Here is a 16,832-nt window from a genome sequence, read left to right on the forward strand (position 1 = left end):
GAGCAAACAGAATGAGTGACAGAATTAGAGACTTGGGCTCTGAAGCATGACTAACTCGAGGAGTCTTGATGTAGGAGAAGCCTGTTGGTGGACCATACATCCCGCTTCCAAACAGAGGTCTGAGGGAGAAAAGGTTCGAATTGGAGATGACCTCATCCTTGTCAGCGTGTCCTCTGAAAGATACCTTGTAAGTACCTCCTAACACAGACATCTTTCGTTTTCCAAATGTGTTCCTTTAGGAATGGTTTGGTCAGGGAGAACAGAGCCACAGCAGGTTGTATAGGATGAGATAGATGCCTCTATATGGTATGCTTGAGAGGTAATTAAATCCTCTCTCCTGCTGGTTGCCCTGGGGCCTGGAATTTAACTGTGAGTTATCCTTCCAAAGTAAGGTGCTGTGCCCAGCAAACTCTCCTAAAATGCCCCAGGCACTTCCAGAGAAAGGCAACTGTTTGCACATTAGCTGCCGTGACTGTGAATTTATCACATGGTTTAGCTCTTGTCCAGTGAATAACAAGCCTGAAAGAATAGAATACAGGAAAATAAGCTTATGTTGAAGAAAGAAAAAGAATTTTAAATGTTTCAGCATGTGAGGTGTCATAGTGATTGGAAGATACAGGTGAGATTTTTTCACCTGGGGACAGGTATTAGGCGAGCATCACTGACCTCAAGCACTTGGCTGATAGGAGAACGTGTGCATGTATATGGAATCCCTGGAGATAGAGAAATATCAGGGATAAGTTTCTAAGCTTCTTAGTGCAAATCCTGTTGGCAGATTTTGCATTGCCTAGACCAGGGGTCCCAAAACTACGGCCCACGGGCCACTTGAGGCCCCCTGAGGCCGTTTATTTGGCCTCCACCGCACTTCCAGAAGGAGCACCTCCTTCATTGGTGGTCAGTGAGAGAAGGGGAGATCTGCATCCTGTGCTCCTGGAGTACTGTATGTGGTGATGCGGCAAAGCGCGGCGTTGCTCACGTACAGTACTACTTCTGGTGACGCAGGACGCACGCCTCACGCCCTGGAAGCGCGTCATATCACTTGTTACGGCTAGCAGTGACAAATATGGAACCAGACATTGACCATCTCATTAGCCAAAAGCAGGCCCATAGTTCCCATTGAAATACTGGTCAGTTTATTGATTTAAATTTACTTGTTCTTTATTTTAAATATTGTATTTATTCTTGTTTTGTTTTTTTTACTTTAAAATAAGATATGTGCAGTGTGCATAGGGATTTGTTCATAGTTGTTGTTGTTTTTATAGTCTGAGGGACAGTGAACTGGCCCCCTGTGTAAAAAAGTTTGGGGACCCCTGGCCTAGACGAAAGACAGGTCATTTTCCCCATTTGTGAGTTTCTGTATCCTAACAAGAATAAACATTTTCTAAATTCCCCTGAAATCAGGGCTCCAGCAGAAAGGATGAAGTCAACACTTGTCTGTCACCTCTGTAGCTAAGCACTTCCTCTTCCCTGAATAAGGTGTCCCACTTTGAAGCTGCTTGTAGAACAGATGAAGAAATCTTTCACAGATGTGTAGAAAGAGCCAGACTATGCTGAAGCTGTTTAATTCAATCCTTGAAAGTCTAGTTGAGCTGCTGTTGTCAGAACTAGCCAAGTGACTTAATGGATGTCTCATTTCTGTTTCTGCCATAGCACCTCTCCATATCAAATGCTAACATACAAGTGGACGCCTCCTTTATGCAAACACTCTGGAACGTGCATCCCACATGCTCAGGAAGCAGCATCGAAGAAGGTGTGCTTTTTATATGCATACAGCCCTCCGTCTGCCAGGCTGTCTTGTGCTGTATATATTGACATTTTCGGCTGCTTCCCAACTCCCACGTGAATATGTCTTGATACACCCTTAGCATGATTTTAGTTCACCTGAATTCCTTTCTCTGATGTTGCTATGGATAATGTTCTGTCCTGATTTCTACTTTCATGAGCATTCCTGGAATTTTTAATCTTTCGGAGTCCACTATTATTTTAGCACTACATGCATCTAGGGCTTGGATATGCACCTACCCTCACCCATGACTTTTTACTTTTATTTGTGGTTCTAGTTATAAGTGTACAGACTTCAGCAACAACTTCAATATTAGAGGAGATTATTTGCCAAGAAGGTGGCGATGTTAATATTTCTTCCCAGCAGCTCTCCTTACAGGTGGGAGAAAAACTTTCTCTAGAATAGAAGTACATTTGGCCATTTGTTTCTACTTGTGTATATGAAAGGCCTTATAAAATATCCCCAGTATTTTATTTTTCCCTTGGAAATAAGGTCATCAAAGTTGGTTCGACATATCCTATTTCTTGGAGCCAGCAAAGTCAACGCACCTTTCAAGTTATATCACAAATATACTGGCCTTGCCTTACTCAGGGGTAATATCAGGCTGAGCAAAATAATCAGTTGTCAGTGACCTGTAGATCATCACATTGTATTCTAGCACTTGAGAGCAATAGCAAATTCTTAAAAAAAAATACTCGTACTATGGACTTTAACCCTATTTTTAATCCTGAGCCTAGCAGTTTCAAACAGGGATTTCCCTCCTATGATAAAATGTTTGAAAATGGCCAACGGAGAATGGCCAGGTGGTACCTCAGGTTCAGAAGGCATCAGAGCCAAACTGAGTAACCAGGAAACAACAGACTTCTAACTCTTTTTAGTTATTTGTGGAAGGCTTTTAAAAAGCAGGGTCTGTTTAGTCATCTTGTTTTGTGCCAAAATTAACCCATTCCCTCATTCCCTATCTATGAAATGCTGGATTTAAATCTTCCCCAAAGAAGTTTTTGATTGAATCTTCTTCATGTTAAAGTTTTTCATTGTCGCTATGGAAATAAAATTATTTTCAAGTCCCAACAGAGGGCTTGTGGAGATTAATTAAGAAGTATTTGCAAATCGTGCCAGAAAGATCCTTATAGAAGTGTTGAGTGCCCTTGTCATATAACCTGGGAAGCTCATCCCTGTGGTGTCTGGCCCTGCAGACACCGCCTCTCAGCATCCACTGGTGAGAACCCCACTCCAGCACTTGAGAGTGTAAGTCACCCTCATCGTGACCCTTCTTTCCTGACTGTTGCTGTGCATATTTCAATTAAGAAATGCTGCGCTGTGACAGCACTTCGCAGTTTTCTCCGTGTGAATAGAGTAGTGATTGTTGGAGCCTGAGTACTGTAAATGATGAGCTCCACTCAAACGGGGCCTAGCCTCACCATCATGAGACGATGGAGAGTTTAATCAAGAGCATGATCGTGGATGATTTCAATTTTCTAAATACCATATTTCTCCATGTATAAGATGCTCCATGTATAAGACTCGGCTTAATTTTGGGGCCCGAAATTTGGAAAAAAAATGTATTACATAAAGTTATTGAACTCAAGTTTTGTTCATCATAAAATTTATACATCTCCTCATCACTGTCAAAACTCCCATCCATTAGTTTGTCCTCATCTGTGTCTGATGACAAATCACTGTCTTCAACAATGAACACAAAAACAGGTGCGAAAAAATGGGAAATGCAAGTCAAAAAATCTACTACTACTGTCATACCCAGTTTTTACACCCAAAATTTTTCAGAAAAATATGCATCTTACGCATGGGAAATATGGTAAATTGGCTATTAAGAATTCCCTACAGTGTATCATGAATTATCTTATTGCAAAAAAAAATGCAACTGGAAATAGATAGAGGAAAATTGGGAAAAGATTCTGAATGTTTGGGGGAAGTTTAAGAAAAACTTGCCTTGCCTGGATGGAAATAAATGAAAGGGATATCAGACTGTCCCCACACAACATACACTGATTGCACTTTTCTCCTCTGGAACAATTCATTCCTGTGTTTTCATTTAACACACAAAATAGTTTGACAACGCTGAAAGTGATCTGATTATACAATTAAAAAAGAATCCTAATACCGACATCATTAATATGTCCATATGTCCATATGTCTCCTGAAAACGGAATAGCCTGGACAATTTTTTTAATTTAATGGGAATAAAAAAAAATGTTTATTTTTTTGTGCAAGGTCAAGTTTGTGATTTGAGTTAAGGCTCAGAATTTATTTGAAGACTAATTGGCCATCATGCCCTGGAATCTCCTTGTTTCCTATCCATCTCTGGACTCCATGGCTATTCAGATTCCTTTTATATCGCCAAAGCTAAGAGCTTACTGATAGTGGCACCTATGCTCCTCAACTCAGGAATTCAGGAATATCATTCTGCCGTCACCTAGGTGTGGCAGGATTAATGTTTAGGTTTGCTTGATCTCTGTTTGTTAAATGCATTTGAAAGCTAGCTGCTCCTAAGACAGCTTTTTAATAACAGTTCGCTGCCCCCCTCCCCAGCTCCTTTATCTTTCCCATGACTGTAATCTGATTTGGATTTTGCCACAAAGCATGTACAGTGAGGTGGTAAGAGCTCATCCAGGAATTTGCTGTCAAATGTGTTTATATCACAAGCAGTTACAAAATCTGTATCTTCTTAACAGTAGCAACTTAATTTTCCTTTTGGTTTTTAATGATATGAATTGACACTATTTTTACCTTACCTTTTGATGTTGGACTTGTTCATCTGAAATCCTGCTTAACTTTCAATGTTAGAATTGCATTGGCATTCATGTCTTTTCTGCCTGAGGCCTGAATTCATGGAATCTGCCATTTTCCAAATGCTTCTCTCTTGGTGTTTTTCATAACTAACTCAAATTGCACAAATTTACCCTTTTAAACATGGTATTTTTTTTTTATTAAACTTGCCATCAGTTCATGGCAGAATATAATTCTCTTATAGGATATCTACTTGGTGGGCATGTAATACGTCTTTTCCATGGTCATGATGAGTGCTTGACGATACTGTCTACAGAACAGAATGATTCCCAGCACAGGTAAGTCAATAGCTCCCTCCTCTTCCTCCTCCTCCTCCTCCTCCTCCTCCTCTTCCTTCTCCTCCTCCACCACCACCACCTCTTCCTCCCTGTCTTCAGTCTCAGATAACTCACACTTGGACATGGCCACAGATGAATTTTGTAAGTGGTAATCAAAAGCAAACCCCATTTAGCCATGAGTTGCAGTTTGTAAGCAGACAGGACACTAGAGTTGACTCACAGCTATATACATACACTGCTTCTTCATCAAGCAGTTCTATAATGCTTCCCAACCATTTTGTTTTCTTTGGTTGCTCCTGTCTCTAAGGAGTTTCTGGTAGTATAAATTGTAGATGGAAGCACAGCACCGATATTGGTGCTGTGGAAATGAAACCAGTCATTCTGGTGGGTCTGTGCATTTACACAAATTATCCATCAGGCTATTCATGAGCAGATCATCACTATCATTCCCCTTTCATGAGCTAAGTAATTAAGGTGGAGTTTGATTATTTCCTTTTGCTTATTACCAAATAGGACTGGAGGAACCAAATGTCAGTATCTAGCAGGAGCTGGGCTTAAGCACCATTTAGAGGGGGCTGCTCTCTTTGGTCCTCTAGTTTGCCCCTCAATGAATGTCTTTCAGAAATTCAAAACCCAAAGATGGAAGGTATTAACACAGGTCTTAACTTCATACTGAAGGGTGTTCTAGTATTCCCTTTATCATCAAAGGAACAGAGCATGAGAAGCTTAGCCCCTACAGCTATAGACATCTTATATACATATATTTTTAAAAAATCAAATCTTGGATCTAAATTAGACTGAATTTGGGACAGCATTGAGTCCAACATTCTGGTGGTAATACATTCTTTGTTTTTGCATTATGCCTTTGGTAACCTTTTAACTGTCTCATTTACTTTAGTAGAAACATTGGACCACATCCACACAACTTAGAAATCATATAGGTCAGGCTCCTACCCAAAGGTCACACACTGGCTGACGTTAGATGGGAGCCCAGAAGCCAGAGTTGCTGACTCTCCATCCAGGGCTTGCCTCTTATTTCGTGTACTAAAAGGACCCCGAAAAAGCAATGAGTTTGAACATATTATTGTACATCTTAGAAGCCATCCATTGGCAATATGTATCCCTTATTGTTTAAGTCTCTTCCTACTCATTCTGTCCTCTGAATATCCCTTCATGGGAACCAGATATGACATGGGAACCAGAGCAGTGTCTAGGACACACAAAGCACAGACCTATGACAAGTTCCTGATTATTTCACTCACTGCCTCCCTGGCACTAGTCCAATGGTCAGGCAAACTTGCCTTACCTTAGAATTGAGGATTTCATGCTCTAAATAATGTCATGTGATTCTATACAGTTGCAACTTTCTTTCCCTTTTCTTTAAGCAGTAAAATTATACAATAGCCCACATAACTGTCTCTTTAGTGTTTTATTCTGCTGCATCAGAGGAAAGTTTGTAGGATGATAAAGAACTGAAGTTCTGTGGGTGAGTTTTACAAAGTTACATCTAAGATGGAGTATATATCAGCACACACTCGTTCTTTCTTCTCATTCCTGTTCTTTTAAGGATAGGATTTGGGAGGAGTCAATACTAACCATTTACATGGCTCTTTTACTGCCCTCCTTACACACCACTGCCCAAACTATGCTGTTTGAAGAGGCTTGTCATTTGGTGGGTAGCCCAGTCAGGTAGTTTAATAAGATCCTGACTAAAAGATAAGGCTGAATCGGTATTTGAAAGGAAGTGCTGAGGAAAGTGAAACAGATGGAAAGGAAGTCCCAAAACAGGCACCCTGAAACAGGCACGTACACCGTCATTGAAACGAGAGCCAAGGTGGCCTTCCCGTGGCTGAGGGTAATTCCTATTTTGAATGAGAAAGGAAAATTCACAGATGAAAATAAGAATGCTTACTCCATTCCTCTGTAAGGAATATGGAAGAGTTGAGACTGGGGTGAGTAAGTAGCTCTTCATTATACTGGAACCTGAATTCTTGTGTTAACTGGTCTCTTAATCAAAGCAGGGTGCCTTGGCATTATTTGATGTCCAGGTGAGGTGAGTGATAAACCTCATGGTTGTCTTATGTCATCAGGTAAGTTCTCAGGACTGACCATGATGGCCAGGAATACTGAGATCTGGGAGAGCACGGAGAAATAGGGAATAGAGAACACATTAAAAGATCATGTTAGATTCCATGGTAATGAAGCTGACTTTTAGGAGGAAATAATTTCCATTCCCTCTAAAGCCTAAGAGCAGTGAGGCTGGATAGAGAGGCCAGCTATCTCAGGGTGCAAACCCCAAATCCATCTAGCTCTCTCAGCTCTGATCCTTTGCTCACCTCTGGCTTGTCAAGTCACTTAAGCTATTGAAGTCAAGGCTAAGCTGTCAGCCAGGCTTTCAAAAGCACCTCAGCTTACCACCCACTCTACTCTCCTTGGATAATTGTTTTAGAGAAAAGTGAACAGGTTGTTTCAACCCCTAACCTTGAGAGAATAAATGGAAAATCCGCCTGCATTGCCCAGGTGGGAAAGACTAACTTTCCAGAATACTTTAGATGTCAGGAAGAGCACTCTCTAATCCTGCAACCTAGGATGAGCCTTTTCGTCCTCTCATCCTCAGAGATCCTTCCAGCCCTCACTGAGGAGGGAGAGGCGTTGGTGAAAATCTCAGCACACTTTTTGTGTGGCTAGGAGGTTAGTGCAGTGTCATCACTATTCTAGGCATCAGATAGAAAGCAATAAAATAATGTAGGATTTCTTTCCTAATATTTACTGCATATTTTCTGATCATGTATACACTTAAAAAAGACTTAGAATGTCTTCTATCATCCCACCACCAGAGGTAACTGTTGTTAATATAGTTTCATTGTATCTCTGTACAATTAAATTTCTTTATACATGTTTATAAACATCTATATTTAAATAAAATTTGGATTAATCCAAAAACATAGTATTTTTTATGTCTTATGTCATCAGATAAGTTCTCAGGACTGGCCGTGATGGCCAGAAATACTGAAATCTGGGAGAGCACAGAGGAATAGCGAAAAGCGAACACATTAAAAGACCATGTTAGTGATTCCATGGTAATGGGGCTGCCTTTCAGGAGGAAACATTTTGGGGCACCTTAATTACTAAAAACAAACAAACAAAAACCACATTAAATTCCCACAACCATTCTGTGACTAAGTGCCCTTATTGGACTTTACAGATGAGAAAACTGATGCACCGGGAATTGAAGGGACTTGGTTAGGGTCACACAGCCAGCATTCAGACTCAGGTCTGCCCTCCTCCCAAGCCCCATATTTTAACTACTGCACAATTATACTACTACTTTAAAGAAAAAATAATAATTACATGTTTTCTCTTTACCTCTATTTATTACCTATTGTCTCAAAAACCTAAATCAAGCTTCTTTAGGGACCTGAGTGATTCAGTTGTGATATAAACAAATCCTCTGCAGTACAGAAGGGATTTAACCTAGTGAATTTAAATGAAGTTAAATGATCAGCCTTAACCCGAGGTCATGAAATTCTCAAAAAGTATCTGGGTTTATAATACCAGGTAATCCACAGGCAACTAGAATAGTTCATTTAATGTCTCATAATCTGTGGTATAGTTACGTTGGTCCCTGTCATACAGATTAAAGAGCAGACTTTGCTAATCATCACATAAACATCAGGCAAACCCAAATTGAGAGACATTTTGCAGTATACCAGAACTCCTCAAAACTGTCAAAATCATGGAAAATAAGGAAAGACTAATTGTAGCAGACCAGAGGAAACAGGGGAGACATGACCACTAAGAGCATTATGGTGTTCTGGGTTGAATGTAATGGAAAATGTAATGGAAAAGATGGTGAAACACAGGCCCTGTCTGGTTGGCTCAGTGGTAGAGCATCAGCATGGTGTGTGGAAGTCCAGGGTTCAATTCCCAATTAGGGCACACAAGAGAAGTGATCATCTGCTTCCCCATCCCCCTCCCCTTCTCTCTCTCTCTCTCTCTCTCTCTCTCTGCCCCCCCTCCTCACACAGCCATGGCTCAGTTGGAGCAACTTGGCCTGGGTGCTTAGGATGGCTCCATGGTCTCACATCAGGTGCTAAAATAGCTCAGTTGCCAAGCAATGGAGCAAAGGCCCCAGATGGGCAAAGCATCACCCCATAGGAGGCTTGTCTGTTGGATCCCCTTTGGGACACATGCAGGAGTCTGTCTTTATGCCTCCCTGCTTCTCACTTAAGAAAAAAAAAAGGGGAGAGAGAAGATGGCAGCAGAGTAGGCGGATGCACAGACACCCAGCTCTCAACACCAAACTGGAATACAAATCAATTTAGAAAAAATCAGCATGAAAAACCAACACTGAACTGCAAGAACAGCTCTCAAAAACCAAGGAGCAAAGAGGAAGCCACAATAATCCTGGTAAGGAGTGCCTGAATCTCCTCTGCTTACAGGAAGGGAAGGAGGGGGGTGAGGCTGAGAGCCCAGAGAGGATTCCACAGAGGAAAAAGAGCAGAAACTACTGCTCACAGCCACTTACCTGGCGACCAGGGAGCAAGGTGGGTTGAAAAGACCAGCTTATCTCCCAAGTGGAAAAGACAGGGAGAGGGACAGACTGTGAAGGGCTAAGGTATGCAAGAAACGAAATAAAAAAGCTGACTCATTCATGCTGGAGGCGGCCATAGCTGGGGGAGGGACTGAACCTTTCACAAAACAGAGCTGAAGTGCTTCCGGATCAGAGATCTCCGGACATCTATCCAGCTCCAATCAGCACAACAAGACACAGCTGAAAACAAGAAGTGGGGAGGAGGGGCAGTAACTCAGGTCTCCATGGAGATCTGAGATACACCTCCCCCTACTGAAGCTGAGAGAAAAAACCCTGCCCCCAGTGAGATTAGTTGGAAGAAGAGACCTTCAGCGTCTCAGGTTACACCCACAGCATTCCTGGATACAGTTTCAAGGAAGCCCCCTGCTGAGATCAGTTAACAAGACTATCACCTGTTAAGAAAACAAACAAATCAAGACTTCAAAGCTGCCCAAATCCGAAAGTGGATTACAAATAATAGCTGATACCAACCCACGAAGATCTAAAAATAACACAACTGAAAACTGGAGGCAGACAACACCAAGCCTAGACTCAATCAACTCTACAAATAAAAAAAAAAAGAAGATGAGAAAACAAAGGAGTGCAATCCAAATGAAACCACAAGAGACACTTTCGAGAGATGAACTGAGTGATATGGAAATAATCAAACTTCCAGATGCGGAGTTCAAAATAATGATTGCAAGGATGCTTAGGGATCTTAGAACAACAATGGAGGGGGAGTTTGAAAACCTAAATAAAGAAATAGCAAGTATAAAAAAGAATCAGTTGGAGACGACAAATACAATATCAGAAATAAAGACCACAATGGAAGGAATTAAAAACAGGATAGATAGAGCAGAGGACCGAATCAGCGAGTTAGAAGACAACTGGAATGAAGGCATGAAAGCAGAGAAGAAAAGAGAAAAAAGACTCAAAAAGTCAGAGGAAACTCTTAGAGAGCTCTGTGACAACATGAAGAGAAATAACATCCGCATCATAGGGGTTCCTGAAGAAGAAGAAAAAGAACAAGGGATAGAGACTTTGTTCAATCATATCATAGCTGAAAACTTCCCTAAATTAATGCAAGAGAAACTCTCACAAATCCAAGAAGCACAGAGGACTCCATTAAAGAGAAACCCAAAGAAACCTACACCAAGACATATCATAATTAAAATACCAAAGCTAAGCGATAAAGAGAAAATATTAAAAGCTGCAAGAGAAAAAAAAAGTTATCACCTACAAAGGAGCCCCCATAAGGATGACATCTGACTTCTCAACAGAAACACTTGAGGCCAGAAGGGAATGGCAAGAAATATTCAAAGTAATGCAGAACAAGAACCTACAACCAAGACTACTTTATCCAGCAAGGCTATCGTTTAAAATTGAAGGAGAAATAAAAAGCTTCCCAGACAAAAAACAACTCAAGGAATTCATTACAACCAAACCAATGCTGCAAGAAATATTAAGGGGCCTGGTGTAAACAGATAAAGTGGGAAAAGAATACAGAAAAAAAAAAAGAAAAAGGAATACACCTTTAAAGAAGAAAATGGCAATAAACAACTACATATCAATAATAACCTTAAATGTAAATGGATTAAATGATCCAATCAAAAGACATAGGGTAGCTGCGTGGATAAGAAAACAGGACCCATACATATGCTGTCTACAAGAGACACACCTTAGAAGAAAAGACACACACAGATTGAAGGTAAAAGGATGGAAAAAAATGTTTCATGCAAACGGAAATGAAAAAAAAGCTGGGGTAGCAATACTTATATCAGACAAATTGGACTTTAAAACAAAGGATATAGTAAGAGATAAAGAAGGCCACTACATAATGATAAAGGGAGTAATCCAACAGGAAGATATAACTATTATAAATATCTATGCACCTAATATAGGAGCACCCAAATATATAAAACAGACTTTGATGGATTTAAAGGGCGAGATCAACAGCAATACTATAATAGTAGGGGATTTCAATACCCCACTAACATCACTAGATAGATCCTCAAGAAAGAAAATTAACAAAGAAACAGCAGACTTATTGGAAACACTAGATCAACTCGATTTAATAGATATCTTCAGAACCTTTCACCCTAAAGCCCCAGAATATACATTCTTTTCAAGTGCTCATGGTACATTCTCTAGGATAGACCACATGTTAGGGCACAAAAGTGCTCTCAACAAATTTAAGAAGACTGAAATCATATCAAGCACTTTCTCCGATCACAACGGCATGAAACTAGAAATGAATCACAGCAGAAAAGCTCAAAAATTCTCAAACACATGGAAACTAAATAGCAGGGTGTTAAATAATGAATGGATTAAGAATGAGATCAAAGAAGAAATAAAGAAATTCCTAGAAACGAATGACAATGAGCATACAACAACTCAAAATTTATGGGACACAGCGAAAGCAGTGCTGAGAGGGAAGTTCATAGCACTACAGGCACACTTTCAGAAGCTAGAAAAAGCTCAAATAAACAACTTAACCCTGCATCTAAAAGAATTAGAAAAAGAACAGCAAGTAAAGCCCAAATGTAGTAGAAGGAAGGAAATAATAAAGATCAGAGCAGAAATAAATGACATAGAGGCTAAAGAAACAAAACAGAAGATCAATGAAACTAGGAGCTGGTTCTTTGAAAAGGTAAACAAGATTGATGCACCTTTAAGTAGACTCACCAAGAAAAAGAGAGAGAGGACTCAAATAAATAAAATTAGAAATGAGAGAGGAGAAATAACAACTGACACAACAGAAATACAAAATATTGTAAGAAAATACTATGAAGAACTGTATGCCAAAAAACTAGACAACCTAGATGAAATGGACAAATTCCTTGAAATGTACAATCTTCCAAAAATCAATCTGGAAGAATCAGAAAACTTAAACAGACCAATTACACCAAAGGAGATCGAAACAGTTATCAAAAAACTCCCAACAAAGAAAAGTCCGGGGCCCGATGGCTTCACAACGGAATTCTACCAAATATTCAAAGAAGAACTAACTCCTATCCTCAAACTATTTCAAAAAATTCAAGAGGAAGGAAGACTTCCAAACTCCTTTTATGAGGCGAGCATAATTCTGATTCCAAAACCAGGCAAAGACCACACAAAGAAAGAAAATTATAGGCCAATATCTCTGATGAATATAGATGCTAAAATCCTCAACAAAATATTAGCAAACCGGATCCAACAATATATGGAAAAAATCATACACCATGATCAAGTGGGATTTATTCTGGGGAGGCAAGGCTGGTACAATATTCGTAAATCAATCAATGTGATTCATCACATAAACAAAAAGAAGGAGAAAAACCATATGATAATTTCAATAGATGCAGAAAAAGCATTTGATAAAATCCAGCACCCATTCATAATCAAAACTCTCAGCAAAGTGGGAATACAGGGAACATACCTCAACATGATAAAAGCCATCTATGACAAACCCACAGCCAACATCATACTCAATGGGCAAAAATTAAAAGCAATACCCTTAAGATCAGGAACAAGGCAGGGGTGCCCCCTTTCACCACTCTTATTTAACATAGTCCTGGAAGTCCTAGCCACAGCAATCAGACAAGAAGAAGAAATAAAAGGCATTCAAGTTGGAAAAGAAGAAGTAAAACTATCATTATTTGCAGATGATATGATATTGTATATAGAAACCCTAAAGTCTCAGTCAAAAAACTACTGGACCTGATAAATAAATTCAGCAAAGTGGCAGGATATAAAATCAATACTCAGAAATCAGAAGCATTTTTATACACCAACAATGAACAGTCAGAAAGAGAAATTAAGAAAACAATCCCCTTCACAATTACAACCAAAAAAATAAAGTACCTAGGAGTAAACTTAACCAAGGAGACTAAAGACTTGTACTCGGAAAATTACAAAGCATTGATAAAAGAAATCAAGGAAGATACTAACAAGTGGAAGCATATACCGTGCTCATGGATAGGAAGAATAAACATCATTAAAATGTCTATATTACCCAAAGCAATTTATAAATTCAATGCAATACCAATTAAAATACCAATGACATACTTCAAAGATATAGAACACATATTCCAAAAATTTATATGGAACCAAAAAAGGACACGAATAGCCTCAGCAATCTTAAAAAAGAAGAATAAAGTGGGAGGTATCACACTTCCTGATATCAAGTTATACTACAAGGCCATTGTACTCAAAACAGCCTGGTACTGGCATAAGAACAGGCATATAGATCAATGGAACAGAACAGAGAACCCAGAAATAAACCCACAGTTCTATGGACAACTGATATTTGACAAAGGAGGTAAGGAAATACAATGGAGTAATTGGGAAAATTGGACAGCTACCTGCAAAAAAATGAAACTAGATCACCAGCTTACACCACTCACAAAAATAAACTCAAAATGGATAAAAGACTTGAATGTAGGCCGTGAAACCATAAGCATCTTAGAAGAAAACATAGGCAGTAAGCTCTCCGACATCTCTTGGAGCAATATATTTGCTGATTTATCTCCACGGGGAAGTGAAATAAAAGACAGGATAAACAAATGGGACTATATCAAACTAAAAAGCTTTTGCACAGCTAAAGACAACAAGAACAGAATAAAAAGGCAAACTACACAATGGGAGAACATATTTGACAATACGTCTGATAAGGGGTAATAACCAAAATTTATAAAGAACTTGTAAAACTCAACACCAGGAAGACAAACAACCCAATCCAAAAATGGGCAAAAGAGATGAATAGACACTTCTCCAAAGAGGACATACAGATGGTCAATAGGCATATGAAAAAATGCTCAACATCACTAATCATTAGAGAAATGCAAATTAGAACCACAATGAGATATCACCTTACACCAGTCAGAATGGCGCTTATCAACAAAACAACACAGAATAAGTGCTGGCGAGGATGTGGAGAAAAGGGGACCCTCCTGCACTGCTGGTGGGAATGCAGACTGGTGCAGCCACTGTGGAAAACAGTATGGAGATTCCTCAAAAAACTGAAAATCGAACCGCCTTTTGACCCAGCTATCTCACTTTTAGGAATATACCCCAAGGACACCATAGAACGGCTCGAAAAGGAGAAATGCACCCGCATGTTTGTGGCAGCATTGTTCACAATAGCGAAGATCTGGAAACAGCCCAAGTGTCCGTCAGAGGACGAGTGGATTAAAAAGCTTTGGTACATATATACTATGGAATACTACTCAGCCATAAGAAATGATGACATCGGATCATTTACAATAGCATGGATGGACCTTGATAACATTATACGGAGTGAAATAAGTAAATCAGAAAAAAAACTGAGATGAATCCATACATAGAAGGGACATAAAAATGAGACTCAGAGACATGAACAAGAATGTGATGGCAACAGGGGCGGGGGGGTTGGGGGAGGGGGGACGGGGTGAAGAAGGAGAGAGGGGTTAGGGGAGGGGAGGGGCACAAAGAAAACCAGATAGAAGGTGACAGAAGACAATTTAACTTTGCGGGAGGGGTATACAGCACAATTAAATGTCAAAATAATCTAGAGATATTTTCTCTCAACATATGTACCCTGATTTATCAATGTCACTGCATTAAATTTAATAAAAAAATATTAATATTAAAAAAAAAAAAGATGGTAAAATCCAGAATAATCTTCAGGTTAGCTAGTAATGATGTACCAATGTTGGTGTCTTAGTTTTGACATGGAACCATTGTAATTTCAGGTACCATTAGGGGAAATGGAGAATAAATGGGAGCTCTCTCTACTATCTTTGGGACTTTACTAACTTTATTATAAGTCTAAAAGTATTCAAAAATAAACATTTTAAAATCCATTGAAAGCTTAAGTCATTGCAGGAAAGGAGAAAACAGTTCAGTAAGAAAATCATGAACACTACAGCCACTGAGCATGAAGCTTTGTCCCAAGCTTCCTAGAACAGTGGAAATGAATTCACTGTGTGTTTTAAAAGTGCAAATACATTTTAAAAGTTGTCAAACATCAAGGCAGTTAGCCTGAAAGAACTGGTGTATTCAGTATCTGGTCTGATCGTGTGACCAGGCTGTTTTGACTGCTGATGTGCAAATGGAAATGATCCTTTTCATTGCATACCTGACAGTCCATGAGTGTCCATGATAAGTATATGGCAAACAGTTCACTCACCTTTAGCAGTTTTTCCCCTCATAGAGAGAGAAATCTTACCTTTATGACAGCATGGACGGACCTGAAGAGCATGATGCTGAGTGAAGTAAGCCAGGCAGAGAAAGACAAATACCATGTGATTTCACTTATGTGTGGAATCTAATGAACACAATAAACTGACAAAGTAGAAGCAGACTCATAGATACAGAGAACAGACTGACAGCTGTAAGAGGGAAAGGGGGTTTGGGGGTTGGGTGAAAAAGTGAAGGTATTAAGCAAAGAAAAAAAACTTCATAAACACAGACGACAATATAGTGATTACAAGAGGAAAAGGGGATTACTGGAGGTAAAAGAGGGTAAAAGGGGTATAAATGGTGACAGAAAGAGAACTTGAATTGGGATGATGAACACAATACAGTATACAGATATATTGTAGAATTTCACACCTGAAACCTATATAATTTTATTAACCAATGCCACCCCAATAAATTTAAACAATTTTATACCAACAACAAAAATAGACAATGGGAAAATGTGCCTCCCTATGACTCTTGATGTTCGTTTTGCTGACTCAGAAAAACAGCCGTGTCTGAGCTGGCTCTGTAGGGAGCTGTCCCCTGCCCGGTGCTGATCGGTGTTTTACAGGAACTAATCTCCAAATCTGCTCACAGGAGGATATTCTATGAAGCCAGGGGAGCTGGGACACGAGCCAGATCTCTGTGGAGAGTGGAACCCCTACGGATAAGGTAATGGAGGGTCAAGGTGATACTCTTTTTAAGATTATTTCCCTTTCCGGTACAGTCCATTCTCTCAAATATTTCATTGGTTCTCTATCACCTGGCAAACTCTCAAAAGTTTTTGGCCCACAGCTAAATCTGAAATTTCTGTAACTGTTTTTAAAGAACAACACACACATGCACACACAATCACACATACAATTTCCAAAACTGCTGTTTCTATTATGACGCCAGACAGCTCCTGCCGCCCTTGCAGTGGCTGGATTGCAAAAGGCAAGCTCAGACATGACTCCTGAAAGCATCAGCGTTCCCCCTCTATTTTGTTTTCTTAAACAGATTATCTAGAATCCAGGTGAGTATTCTTCCTCTCAGTAGCTTTGTTGGCTCCAGTGGAAAGTTAGCTTTAAATGATGGAGTGATGGTTGCAATACAGTGAGGGAGGGAAAAATAAAGCATTATTGGAAACTTAGCTGTGAAGAAACAGTATTTACCAGAACTGGTCAGAAACTGTGTTGCATGTGGATGG

At 39.6% G+C, this 16,832-nt stretch overlaps 1 protein-coding gene across 1 annotated transcript in view; it reads left to right on the plus strand.

Moving 5' to 3' along the window:
• RYR3 (ryanodine receptor 3) overlaps window positions 1-16,832 on the plus strand; it is a 626,037-nt gene that overhangs the window by 281,535 nt on the left and 327,670 nt on the right. Inside the window, exons 6-9 of the mRNA XM_066277226.1 lie at window positions 75-187; window positions 1,651-1,750; window positions 4,776-4,869; window positions 16,241-16,315. Of these exons, the coding sequence (XP_066133323.1) occupies window positions 75-187; window positions 1,651-1,750; window positions 4,776-4,869; window positions 16,241-16,315 (382 nt within the window). The remainder of the gene's footprint in view (window positions 1-74; window positions 188-1,650; window positions 1,751-4,775; window positions 4,870-16,240; window positions 16,316-16,832) is intronic.

The sequence above is a fragment of the Saccopteryx bilineata genome, chromosome 4 (genome assembly GCF_036850765.1).
Source record: "Saccopteryx bilineata isolate mSacBil1 chromosome 4, mSacBil1_pri_phased_curated, whole genome shotgun sequence".
NCBI classification, from domain to species: Eukaryota; Metazoa; Chordata; class Mammalia; order Chiroptera; family Emballonuridae; genus Saccopteryx; species Saccopteryx bilineata.